Genomic DNA, 12,167 nt, shown 5'->3' with positions numbered 1-12,167 from the left:
AAAAAAAAAAAAAAAAAAAAAAAAAAAAAAAAAAAAAAAAAAAAAAAAAAAAAAAACCATTAATCAGAAACGTGCAAAAGGTTAATAAACCATTAACTTCGTAAGTTTTACCACATGGGTTCATATTGGTCAATTCAAATAGCCTAACCTACTTTAGTTACATTCTGAAAAAAAAAAAACATTAGAGTTCAAGATCACTGACACCATGCATGGTGGTCATGCTTCTTGTCAAGTTTTATCAAGCCACATTATAACTCAGATGCACCACATACCAGTCCATAAAGTTTCCCGTCGAACGTACAAATTGACACAAACAAAAAAGTTGAGGCAAAAGAAGTGTTCTTTTATCACCAGGCTATTGGATAGGAGATGAATTTTAAAAAGTAAAAAACAAAGCATCGAGGAAAAAATTATAGAAAAATATAAAATTAACCAAGCTGTGAATAAAACTAATGAATTCTCGACAATTCTCGACAAGACACTAAAAAATTCAGACGGATCTCTCATCCAATTCAGCAGCAACAGCAAACACATATACAACGCAAATAAAAAGTCTTGAGCACATTAATAAAGGAAGAGGGGGTCAAGGCGTCAATTACCTTAAGACTACCACTACATGCGCAGGGAGTTTCTAAATTATTGATACCGTCTTCTTCCTGACAAATGCGGCACTCTGCTACCTGAATCAGAGGCTCCTCCTCATTAGGTGCATCCTGCTCCACCGTCGGATGATCCGCAGTTGCAGTCGAACACGAAGGACCAGCCGCAGCCGAGTCAACTACACCTTCACGCGGTGCAGAAGGAACAGGGTCAACCGGCTCGGCCACAGATTGAACAGGAGCAACCGGTCGAATCAAATGATCAACATACAGGACGAGATGGTCGCCCATTGTCCTCAAAACCGCATAAACCTCTAAACCCCCAAAATCCAACTCAGACGGCGAATTTGAAGAACAAAAAGAAACCCTACAAAGACAATTCGATTAATTACATAAAGAAAAACAAAAATTGAAGAGATCAAACATGAATATCGTAGATTGCGATGATAACATTGAAGAAAAAAAGGGAAAAAAAAAAAAAAAACAAACCTGGAAGAAGAAGAGAAAGCGCGTTAGGTGCGGAATGTAGAAGTTTTTGGAGAGCGTAGAAAATAAAAAATAGAAGATTGATTCCGCCAAAGACTAAAATAAGAAGGAATCTGGAGGAGGGTGGACCTGGTTCGATATATATAGGCGGAGTTTTCTTCGCTCGAAACCTCCACGTCTTTACGTCCAATCCAATCCAACGGTCTCAAGGGTATTTTCGTAAATTCACATTCCATCCCGTGTCCATTTAACCCGTTGGGTCGGGGCTCCACAGTGACCCATCCGAAATTGAATGAAAATTTCTCTCCCATTTAATTAAATCATTAATTAAATGGAGCTGAAAATAGACATTTTTATTATATTTTATCTGTTTTTTTTTTCCTGTTCTAACTCCATGGATTTTCTATTAAATAAAAATAATTATATTTAGTCAATGCCCAACAACTTGCTTGGTTGACAAGTTAGATTGTTATAAGGGGCAGTTTGTAAAATATGTTTTTTCTTAAATAAACATTTAATTATTAAAAAAACAAATTAAATTAAAAAAAAAAACATTAAATTAGGGGCATCCTTGAGTAACACATTTTTTTCCCCTTATTGAGATTGAAGAACGGATGGTCAGTACTGTGGCAGGCTTACGTGTTTGGGTGCATAAAATGGTTGCAGCCTGGCTTGTAGTAAACCTTCCAAACAAGCTCGTAATCAACATTTGAACCAACGATCTAAGCTTACTAAAAAGGATTTCATTTTCTTTTGTTCCATGTATAAAAACGAGACATTTTTATACAAATTATAAATTTAATCTCGACATTAAATTATTGTTGTTTATTTAGTCACAAACAATAACTTCAAAAGTAACTCAACTAGACAAATATAAAATAGTCGAATATCACAGTATCACGTTCAATGTGCCTTCCTTTCCAAACAAAGAAAGTAACCCATTTTATAAATTTTCATTTTGTTTTAAAACTTTATTTGTACACCACGTAGCTCGTTTGATAATTATTTAATTTAAACGATAATTTAAGACACAAAAAGCACATCTAAGTTCGTCATGAAATCAGTCATAATAAATCAAAACATCATCTTATAAAGTAAGGGGAACACACTGACACTCTGACTCGATGGCGACGACAGCGATCTGTTCTTCCTATGCTAAAATGGATGATTTTTCTAGAACAGTGGCAATCTACGTGAGATGTGAATGAAAATCAGGGAATATACAAATCTCAAACAACATCTTGGACTCACAGATTGGTCTATGGGAAACTATATTTAGGCTGAATTGTGTAAAAATTATTGAAACCATCCAGGCAAGTTACTAGTAAACTAGTTGTTTATCAGCATTTACTCACACGGGTCACTATGTATCGTCCTTTCTCTAGATCGTATATCGTCTTTAACTCAGGTTTCCTCCACTTCAATACATACCATGCTATGAACAACACAATTGATATACCAATTAGCAAGATCATAGAGGGTGACTCACAGGCGAAGAGTGCTGCAATCCAATCCCATTGCTCTGGTTCTGATTCTATTGCAGCTGTGCTTTGCAGGATGAAAGCTCCCAATGCCCAATCGAGTGGAATGTTTTGCACTTGAGTAGCAGCAGTGATGCTAATCACAAAAGAGTTATGAAGCTGTAAGAAACATCAAATAGTTGTAACTAGCATCAGATATGCAGTGTACCTCTGATCATCTAATCTAAATCCAAGGCTGTCGTGAAGTAGGGCGACGATATATGCTGATGAGAAGCAATAGCGTAGCAAATCTTCTTCATTGAGTAGCTTGTGTCTTTTTTTCAACTTCAACCAGTCATCACTGCAGAACTCCTGTCCAGCCGCCATCAGATCTGAAAGAAAAGCTCTAGGTCCAAGACCAAAGAACTAACAAAAAAAGAATTCATGAAGGTCCATATAAAACACCAATGATAAGACCACATGTGCACCTCATCAGGAAGAAGAGAGATCAATATTGTATGTTTTGGCCCGTTACATATCTCCATCGGCCTCACGGTTCTAAAACGCGTTTGTTAGGGAGAGGTTTCCACACCCTTATAAGAAATGTTTTGTTCTCCTTTCCAACCGACGTGGGATCTCACAATCCACCCCTCTTGAGGGCCCAGCGTCCTCGCTGGCACACCACTCAGTGTCTGACTCTGATATCATTTGTAACACTCCAAGTCACTGTTAGTAAATATTGTCCGCTTTGACCCATTACGTATCGCCGTCAGCCTCATGGTTTTAAAACGAGTATGCTAGAGGATGTTTCGTTCCCCTCTCCAACCGATATGGGATCTCACAATCAGAAACATACTAAACAATATTAATGAACGCAATGAAGAGAGTGAGGAAGCATAATCAAAGTGTAAATTTGTAAAAAGGGAAGAAAAGCTTACTTTTGACGTATAAAAGAAATTCTCCGTAGCCAAAAACTTCCCTCGAAGTTTTGGTGTGAAAATGGATCCTACATAGCAATTTGCATTGGTGCATTTCTCTGCAGGGGAGAAGGTTGAGAAAAGAAGGGGAAGTGTTATGCACTTTTAGGATCAGCAATCAGATCGGTATCAGAGAGTCAAAACCATATGAAGATTTGTACAACCTTTTCCTTTCTGCAGCAGCTTTAAGGCAACAGATCTGCACTCAGAGAAGTTTCCCTTGGAATGGAAAGTTGATAGATACCTTTTTCTTTCCACCATAGGGTCTGGAGATAGTTTTTCAGGCTCAGTAAGATGAGAGTACCCATTGGGGGTACAAGGATCCACAGACAGTTCATTTTGATGAGTTTTAGCTGCATGAACCATTGAGAATTAAACCTCGAGAACAGTCGAAAGCAAATGAAGTTGAATGCTCTGCACCCTTCAGACAAGGGCCTTCCAAGGGCGTTCTCGATCCCTTGGTCATCGTATGTTACAGAAGTATCAAATAAATAATTTCTTCAAATGTAGGTAATTTATATAAAAGAAAAGACGTGCACATTTACCTGAAATGAGTGCTTCTCTTAAGGAGTCATGAGCAGCGTTCTGCAAAACAAGGCTAATCACAACTCTGAAGAGTTTAAAGCATTTTGAATTAAGAAAGTTGAACAGAAGTGAAGCTCTCAAAGCATGGCAGAAGTTATACATTAAACAAAATTTAGAACAGAAAAGCACTTCACATTCAAGATGAAAATACAAAAAAGATGGAAAATTAAACAACCAGAACCTTAATCAGAAACAAACCTTGGGGAAAAGAAGTGATTTTATAACTCTTAAAAATGGTTGTCATCGTACAGAACCACTTGCAGGAGAGCGATGTGGTCAGTCCAGACCTATGCAATTTCTTAAGTGCCCTGAATAGGCCATTGATAAAGAAAAAATAACAAACTGGCAGTATTCCATGTTGCAATATCAAAGCATTTCAAGCTATTCAAACATTTGAGAAGCCTGGTTCTCCCTCTACTAGAGAATATCTTGTCTATATGCATTGACTGAGCCCCTCAGCTTACTCTACCCATATATAACCCGACCTTCTAACAGATATATAGATTGTCAGTATTACCAAATGACCTAACTAGTCCATACTCTTGGCTGTATTCTTATCAGTACCGTCCACCTAAATTTTTCACCTTGTCCTTGAGGAGGCACTCAGAGAGATAGTGTGTCAATAAGCTATTAGTCTCCGAGTTAGCCTCTTCAACCAACTAACCATCCCGCTGAGTTAAAATTTCATAAATAAGTCGGAAGGGGTAAGTACACCTCATCCCGCAACCTCTTACTTCGAACCAACAAAATGCACTACAAAATGGCAAAGAAACTTGCTTGCCGTACATTTGAGGCAAATCCCAAAGAAGGATCTTCAATTTAGCATTCCATAATTGCAAGAAAGAGTGAAGCATCCAAGCAGGATACTCAAAAGGTCATAAGAGGTAGCTGCCATAGTCTGTGGTCTGCTATTTCCAAAATGTGTAACATTCTAAATCTTCAAATTTTCGTTCCGCTTGTTACAGCCTCTCCTTGCTCAACAACTTTGCAACAGTATCACACTCGGCTTGGGAGGATATTTGCTCGCTGAGTCGCCTTTTCCACTCAGTGACTAATATTTTCTTCATATTTGCTAGACATCTGTGACTCAGATTTTGATGGAGAGACCCACCCTAGGACACCAAAATGGATTACAGGGTTCATCACTTACTACTCCAAGGTAGCTTATTTTGTACCCTCTTTGACTGAATAACAAAATTCGGTCACCAAAAGCTACGAGGTTCTCTCTTGTACGTCCTTTCTCAATTTCATAAGCTAAACTACTATCATAGTGACCAATGTTGAAGGAATTTCTGCTCTCTAAGAGTATTGCAATGAGTAGTTCAGATCTTATTCTCCCAAAAGATGAACACTAATGAGAGAGTGCGAAAAAGATAATGAGCCATGCTCCTCAAACTTAAGGGATTTTTTTAACTTAGAAAGATCACAAAGCTATTGGCTCCATACTCCCTCTAAACGATTTTACGTTTAATCGTCGGGAAAGTATAACTTCTAGTAAGATGGATAAAAGTACAAATATTGGCTGCTAAAGCACTGTGGAAAGATCTATTCAAGAACCATACAGAAACATCATCAACGAAATTTTAACTAAATAAAAACTACATCAAATATGACTTTTTACCAGAAACCAAGAATTAAGGCTACCTGCAGTTTTGGTTGTTTGTAGAAAAAAGAAAACAGAAATCTCTGTTGGCTTAGAAAAATCAGCTATTGGCAAACAATTTAGAAGAAGAGTCGAAATAGAGCAAAATAAGCAAAAAGAAGGACGACCAACATCTGATAATTACAGAAGGTTTCGTAGTATTACTGTAACGGCCTAGATCCACCGCTAGCAGATATTGTCCTCTTTGGGCTTTCCCTCAAAGCTTTAAAACGCGTCTACTAGGGGAAGGTTTCCACACTTTTATAAATGGTGGTTTGTTCTCCTCCCCCAACCAATGTGGGACATCACAATCCACCCCCCTTCGGGACCCAGCGTCCTCGTTGGTCCTCTTTCCTTCCTCCAATCGATGTGAGACCGCCCCCAAATCTACCCCCTTTTGGGGCCAACGTCCTTACTGGCACACCGCCTTGTGTCTATCCCCCTTCGGAGAACAGCGAGAAGGCTGACACATCGTCCAATGTCTGGCTCTGATACCATTTGTAACGGCCCAGATCCGCCGCTAGCAGATATTGTTCTCTTTGGGCTTTCCCTTTCGGGCTTTCTCTCAGGCTTTAAAACGCGTCTGCTAAGGGAAGGTTTCCACACCCTAATAAATGGTGGTTTGTTCTCCTCCCAACCAATGTGGGACATCACAATTACGAATTCCAAATTTTATTTGTGCTACTCAACTTCAAGAGAAAATATAGCTCATGAAAAGAAGGATTTACCTGCCCAAATTGTAGAAAGCTGTGAGCGTATAGACTATAAGTCATATTGCCAAATTTAACTGTACGTGAGAATTCAGGAGGTATTGGTTCACTTGAAACAAAAGTAACCTGAAACAGAGAAAATCAGATATCCCTTGTTTTGTTATTTACTTCTAAGTTTCGTAAAAACTAAATAAATAGTTTTCAAAAACTTGTTTTCGTTTTGGAATTCGGCTAAGAATTCAAATATCTCGATGAAATTCATTGCAGAGAAATGGAGATAAAACAAACGAAACGGTTGTTTAATAGAGCCTTTTAACTGTTCGTTTTCTGTTCGAGGCTACTTTTAACTTTTTCCTGCATATCTTTCAGCTTCATTCAATAGGATTTTATCTTTTTCTGTACTTAATCACACCGTCATTTCAAGAGCCACTAGCCTTATTTTTCTTGATCATATTAATATATCAAGAACACCAAGGCTTTGTGTGATTGTTAAATTTTTTTATTAAAAGAAATCATATCAAGAACAACAAAATTTCAGCATCCTTCCTTTGGTGCAGATGTTAAAATATAATTTCCGTTTAGCTTTGTAGTTCTAATGCTTTAAGAAAGCTGGATTTAGTTTAGACTTATATCTGTCACCGCGAAAAGAACAACGACATACTTTTACGTTTGGCCTGGAACACCATCGACATATAAACTATATCTGATTAAGAGCAAAAGAAGATCAATGCAAACCTGAGCAGAAGCTCCACCAAGTTCAATAATTCCAGTTGTCTCAAGGGGATCACCTCCAAGAGTGCCAAGCGCGTAGTTAGCAGCAACCCACGCATAAGTCCCTTCATCAGAGCCTAACACAGCCATTGCTCACATCACATTAGTTGATATCTATTTTAAACGAATTCAGCAGCTAGAACTGATATCTCTGAAATAACACATCAACAACATCAATGCACAGGCTGAGAAGAGAAGTTCATACCTGTAATGACCGACGCCCACTCGTCCCGGAACTTAAATCCCGAAGACCACAGTACGCTCCGGCAAGAATCCAATATCTGGTTCTGTACATCGACTTCCAGCATTCTTAGCCCCGCCGTCGCCATTAACCGAACTTCAGTAACTTCCCATTGATCCCTCGGAATCTGACTCTTCCCATAGTCCAAAAGCTCCATCAAAGACTTCCCAGCACCGTCTGGATCTTCGGCATACGCCGATAGCCCTGGATTCACCTTCAACGACGCCAATCCCTCTTCCCCAAAATCAAAAACCCCATATCCACCCTCCACTCTATACCCAAACACATGGATTCTAGTCCCTGTGCTACCTCCATCGATAACGATTCCATATCTTCTCTTCAAAGAGCTCCGCAAATTCCTTGTAAAAACGAATACATAACAGAGCAACAGAGCGAACGCAAGTAGGGCTGAAATAGAAACCCACCATTTGGATTTGGAAGAGTTCTTAGGGTTGTTCCTGGCGAACAAATTGGCTCGGCTGCTAGGTCTAACGTGCAGCTTGGCGGGATCCATATTGGAAATCTTAGAAACGTCCCTTTTACGGGCATTCAATCGTCGCATCAAAGACTAGGGATTAAGGCGAGGATAATTGAAACGAAGTACATCACAAAGACATTAAAATTAAAAAGTGGAAATAGAAGACGAAGACGAAGAGTAAAGTAAAAAGAATATTATTATAACTATTGTGATTATTAAGATCGATCGAGACGGAGAGGGCAATCGCTGGAAATTATCGCCCTTTCTGTCTCGGTCTTGCTCTCTTCTCCGGCGATGCTCTGTGTCGGAGACGAAGAACAAGATCTCTTTATTCAAATCTAATTAAATTAAACAAATTGAAAATATACTAATAGTATATATATTCAACACTCCGCAATCGGTGTCAAAGTATTCTCACTTCTCCGGCGGTGGTTCTTAGCCGACGGCTACCAAAACTGGCCGACAGAAAAAGATTGAAAAGGTTGAAAAAAAATGTCTGAAGATTTGGCAAAAATCCATCTATAATCATAATTTTTTTTTTAAATATTAGTTTGTAAAATTATTTTTAAAAATAATTAAATAAAATAAAATAAATGTATATACATCCAACTAAAAAAATATATTATAATTTAAGAAAGTTATAATATATTTTTAAAAAAATTATAATATATTATTTTTAAGAGATCTTATTTTAAAAAAATACTGAACCAATTCAATCAATAAAATTTTTATTTATTTGAATTTAACACGTCATTATTAGGATTTATATAGAAACATTAATCGGTGGAATTTACGAGTGTGAAATAATTTAAGTATCATAATGCTTAGAACGTTAAGAATTTTGGAATTTGTTCATCCTAACGAAGCACTCAAATCAGGAGAATCCAAATAGCCTCGACTCCAAACTTTTGCATTATAGCTTCAATCAGTGAAAATGCTCGGAGCTTTGCGATCTGAGCTTTACAGATTATGGGAAAACAAAACGGGGATTGTTCGAGTTGTGGGTGTTCAAATATGAGCTCATAAATTGTGGTGGACTCAAAGCGAAGCAGCTCTTGTTCATTGGGCTTGTGGATCGAGCGATGAACACCATGAAGAACACGATTACTGCTGGATAAAGGGCGTCGTTGTTGCTGCTACTCATGGGGACATGCTGATAACTCTTGGAATAAGAGCGATTAGCTTGTTTTTTGAGCTTGATTTTGTTAATTTAAGAGTATATTGTGAATGTTTTGATGGGCAAATAGATTAATGTCTGATATTGATTAAGAAAAGCTGATTCTGGAGCAATCCTGAAAGCGAAGTTCATATGCCTATGCATGTGGGATAACAACTCATTAATTGATATCGATGGTAGAGAGTTTCAGGTACGAAATGCTATCTGTTACTACCAGTATTCTCAATTGTGTTGCTGTTCTTGAGGTTTTGATATCTGTTCTTGTGGTTTTGATATCTGTTCTTGAGGTTTTAATTCTATTTCTTCACTTGAATTTGGTAACTTTTCCAAATCCCCAAGTTTCAGCCAGATAACTCGGAATGGTAACCTTTCAAATCCAAGCCCACCGTTAGTAGATATTGACCAATTTTATATTGCCGTTAGCCTCACGGTTTTAAAACGCACCTCTACCAGGAAGAGATTTTCACTTCCGAATGTTTCATTTCTCTCCCCTAACTAACGTAGGATCTCACAATCTACCTACCTTGGGGGCGAGCGTCCTTGCTAGCGCACCACTTGGTGTATGGCTCTGATACTATTTGTAATAGTCCAAACCCACCGCTAGTAAATATTGTCCGCTTTGGCCTGTTATGTATCGCCGTCAGTCTCACAGTTTTAAAACGTGTTTACTAGGAAGAGGTTTTTTCCACACACTTATAAGGAATGCTTCGTTCCCCTCTCTAACCAATATGGGATCTCACATATGCCTCTTTTTACCTTCGAGCACCATTGTTGCATTTCTCTACACTTACATCGAATAAAAAACATTCAAAACTCAGTCAACCATGATTACGATAGGCAAGATTTTTGTTTTTGTTAACACAAGCAGCAAAGAAGAGACTCTTGTTCAGTGTCTCATAGCAACAAAATGCTTTAACCATTACACATTTTTGTTCATCTCAAGCTTTGAAACCCACAATTCATAACTAAAGATACATAGCAAAAGGCAAGGCCACAATGAGGAGATGGCAATTTTTTACTGTGCCCGGATTTGAGTGAAACTAAGCAGTTTCTGGGGACGAGAGGAGATAACTTTGGATGAACATGTAGAGTATTAGCTAAGTTTAGAAGGAGAAAAAGAAACTTTGTTTAGAGCTAGCTGATTCAAAATCATCCCCTCTTCAAAGAAAATTATCGAAACCTCGTCGAGTAACTCGACTGTTCTTGTCAAGTGCAGAATCATTCATCTCTATGATCTTTTTACTGCTAATTTTGTTACTGCACTTCTAGTTTCAGTATGAAGATGATTGTGGAGAACTTCCTCTAGTAAGCTTCACTATACATAGAAGAATAAAAACTCTTAAACAGAAACATAAGGACCCGTTCGATAACCATTTTATTTTTAGTTTTTGTCGTTTTTGTCGTTTTTGAAAATTAAGCTTACAATCACTACTTTCTCTTATGCATGTCTTTGTTTTGGGCAACTAAAAGAAAGTAATTTTTGTTTTTGAAATTTTACTTCGAACTCGAAGAAAATGGTGGACAAACCAACGTAGTTTTCCAAAACATAAAACTAAAAATAGAATGGTTATCAAACGGGACGTTAAGGATTAAACCAACCAACCATGGATGAAACCAGATTCTTGTGGAGTGGCCTGAACCTTCTTCAGCAAATAAAAGAAATGAACTAAGACCTGTTGTGGATAGGATCCGATCCTCGTCGAACCCGTCTTTTGCTCGATCTATTCGGATCGAACTTGTTTCGTGGTCGTGAATTCCTTTTCGACTTCATTTCCTCCACCCTTGGATCTTCAAGAATGTGGCGGCTTGGTCTCAGAGCAAGGTCCATGCTTCTCAAAGCACAAGCCTGCTCTGGTTTAACTGCTAAAAGTGCCACAACACACATGAGAAGGACAAGAAGTACTCTGTGTATACTAAAAACCATGGCTTCTACAATGAAGCAAAAGGAGAGAGATTGATTCCTGTAGTAGACACACAAGAAGACTGTTATTTATCTCTCATTGGTTTTGGAAGTCGCTTTAAAGCATAAAGCAAAATCGGGCCATGAAAACGTCTAGACCAAATTTAGATTCATTCAAATCATAACCCTGCAAATCTAAGGCTGTTATAGAAGAATCTTATAAGGATGAATAAAGGCGTTCGTTAGAACAATGCCTCCGAGAAGCGAAGCATCTTTTTCCTTATTTTATTTCTTCATATCTCTATCCAAAATGTCAAATACCACACTTCTTGTTCTGATACCACTTGTCACAATCGCACTGTTCTTAGCACCAGACTTTGTAATTGTACCGCACTCGCTTCCTAACACCAAGTGAGTCAAGCCAATTTGTATTTGCGTCGCCTATATTCCGGCAACGTATACTCAAGCCTCTAGCCTCGATTTGAGAAGAAGGTTTAGAAAACAGAGACAGAGATTTTGAAAGCAATGTTATATGGCATACAAGCATAAGGCAACACAACAGCTTAAATAGCATATAACTTTTTGAGTAGGGGGCCTAATCATGGCGCCCTCGTTCATAAACACACCATCCATGAATACATCTTCTTGACCCACTAGGAATCTTAAACACTGTAACTATTTCAACCCATTAGATGAGATAATAGAACCTGTTCTTGATATTTTAGCTTCCTTTGCTATTAAGAAAAGGGTATTATTGATATCTGTTTTGTTTTGGAATGAAGTAGAAATGGGCCAACCATAAAACTAGAGGTAGCATTATCATAATACAGATACACAACAGAGCCAAAGAAGAAAAGGAAGAAGAGAACAGTTGAGCCCCCAAAAGAATAGTTACCAAAAGAATCAAAACGCTTGCTTTTGGTCATTTTAAGATCTCCTTCCGTAGTTCCACTTTTGAATTCCAAGCTCTCTTCCCTATGCAATAAAAACAAGTTAATTGTTTGTTTAATGAAATTTCTTTATGCTTTTCTTTTTCGCTATAAATTATTCCTTTGAGTTGCCAATTCATTTATGTTTCTTTGTACTCTGTGCCTTCTGTTAATGTTAGAACTTAGAACAATCTTTTCGTTTTGTATTTTAG

The 12,167-nt window shown here is 37.9% G+C and overlaps 2 protein-coding genes and 1 long non-coding RNA gene across 5 annotated transcripts in view; 1 reads left to right on the top strand and 2 right to left on the bottom strand.

The window, feature by feature from the left end:
- Positions 1-1,261, bottom strand: part of LOC111492629 — a 4,697-nt gene extending 3,436 nt beyond the window's left edge. Inside the window, exons 1-2 of one of the 3 annotated variants that reach the window (XM_023142003.1) lie at positions 1,101-1,261; positions 600-967 (exon numbers count right to left, since the gene is read on the bottom strand). In XM_023142003.1, the coding sequence (XP_022997771.1) occupies positions 600-890 (291 nt within the window). In that variant the 5' untranslated portion in view covers positions 891-967; positions 1,101-1,261. Of the gene's footprint in view, positions 1-599; positions 968-1,088 lie in introns of all 3 variants that reach the window. The other 2 variants (XM_023142005.1, XM_023142004.1) reach the window with 2 other exon arrangements.
- An 872-nt stretch (positions 1,262-2,133) lies between these two features.
- Positions 2,134-8,066, bottom strand: LOC111493176 (probable apyrase 6). The gene is made up of 8 exons (XM_023142819.1): positions 7,436-8,066; positions 7,195-7,307; positions 6,478-6,585; positions 4,068-4,107; positions 3,687-3,875; positions 3,484-3,581; positions 2,775-2,971; positions 2,134-2,702 (listed from the first exon to the last, which is right to left on the bottom strand). The coding sequence occupies exons 1-8, from the start codon at positions 8,031-8,033 to the stop codon at positions 2,426-2,428; spliced, it is 1,620 nt and encodes a 539-aa protein (XP_022998587.1). The 5' UTR covers positions 8,034-8,066; the 3' UTR covers positions 2,134-2,425.
- On the top strand, positions 8,041-11,897 carry LOC111493181. The gene is made up of 3 exons (XR_002719970.1): positions 8,041-8,126; positions 9,249-9,252; positions 11,884-11,897. It is a non-coding gene; the product is annotated as an uncharacterized LOC111493181 (long non-coding RNA).
- The last annotated feature ends 270 nt before the right edge of the window (positions 11,898-12,167 follow it).

The sequence above is a fragment of the Cucurbita maxima genome, unplaced genomic scaffold (genome assembly GCF_002738345.1).
Source record: "Cucurbita maxima cultivar Rimu unplaced genomic scaffold, Cmax_1.0 Cma_Scf00018, whole genome shotgun sequence".
NCBI lineage: Eukaryota > Viridiplantae > Streptophyta > Magnoliopsida > Cucurbitales > Cucurbitaceae > Cucurbita > Cucurbita maxima.
The sequence above is the reverse complement of the archived record's forward strand: the minus strand, read 5'-3'. Positions and strand labels throughout refer to the sequence as shown.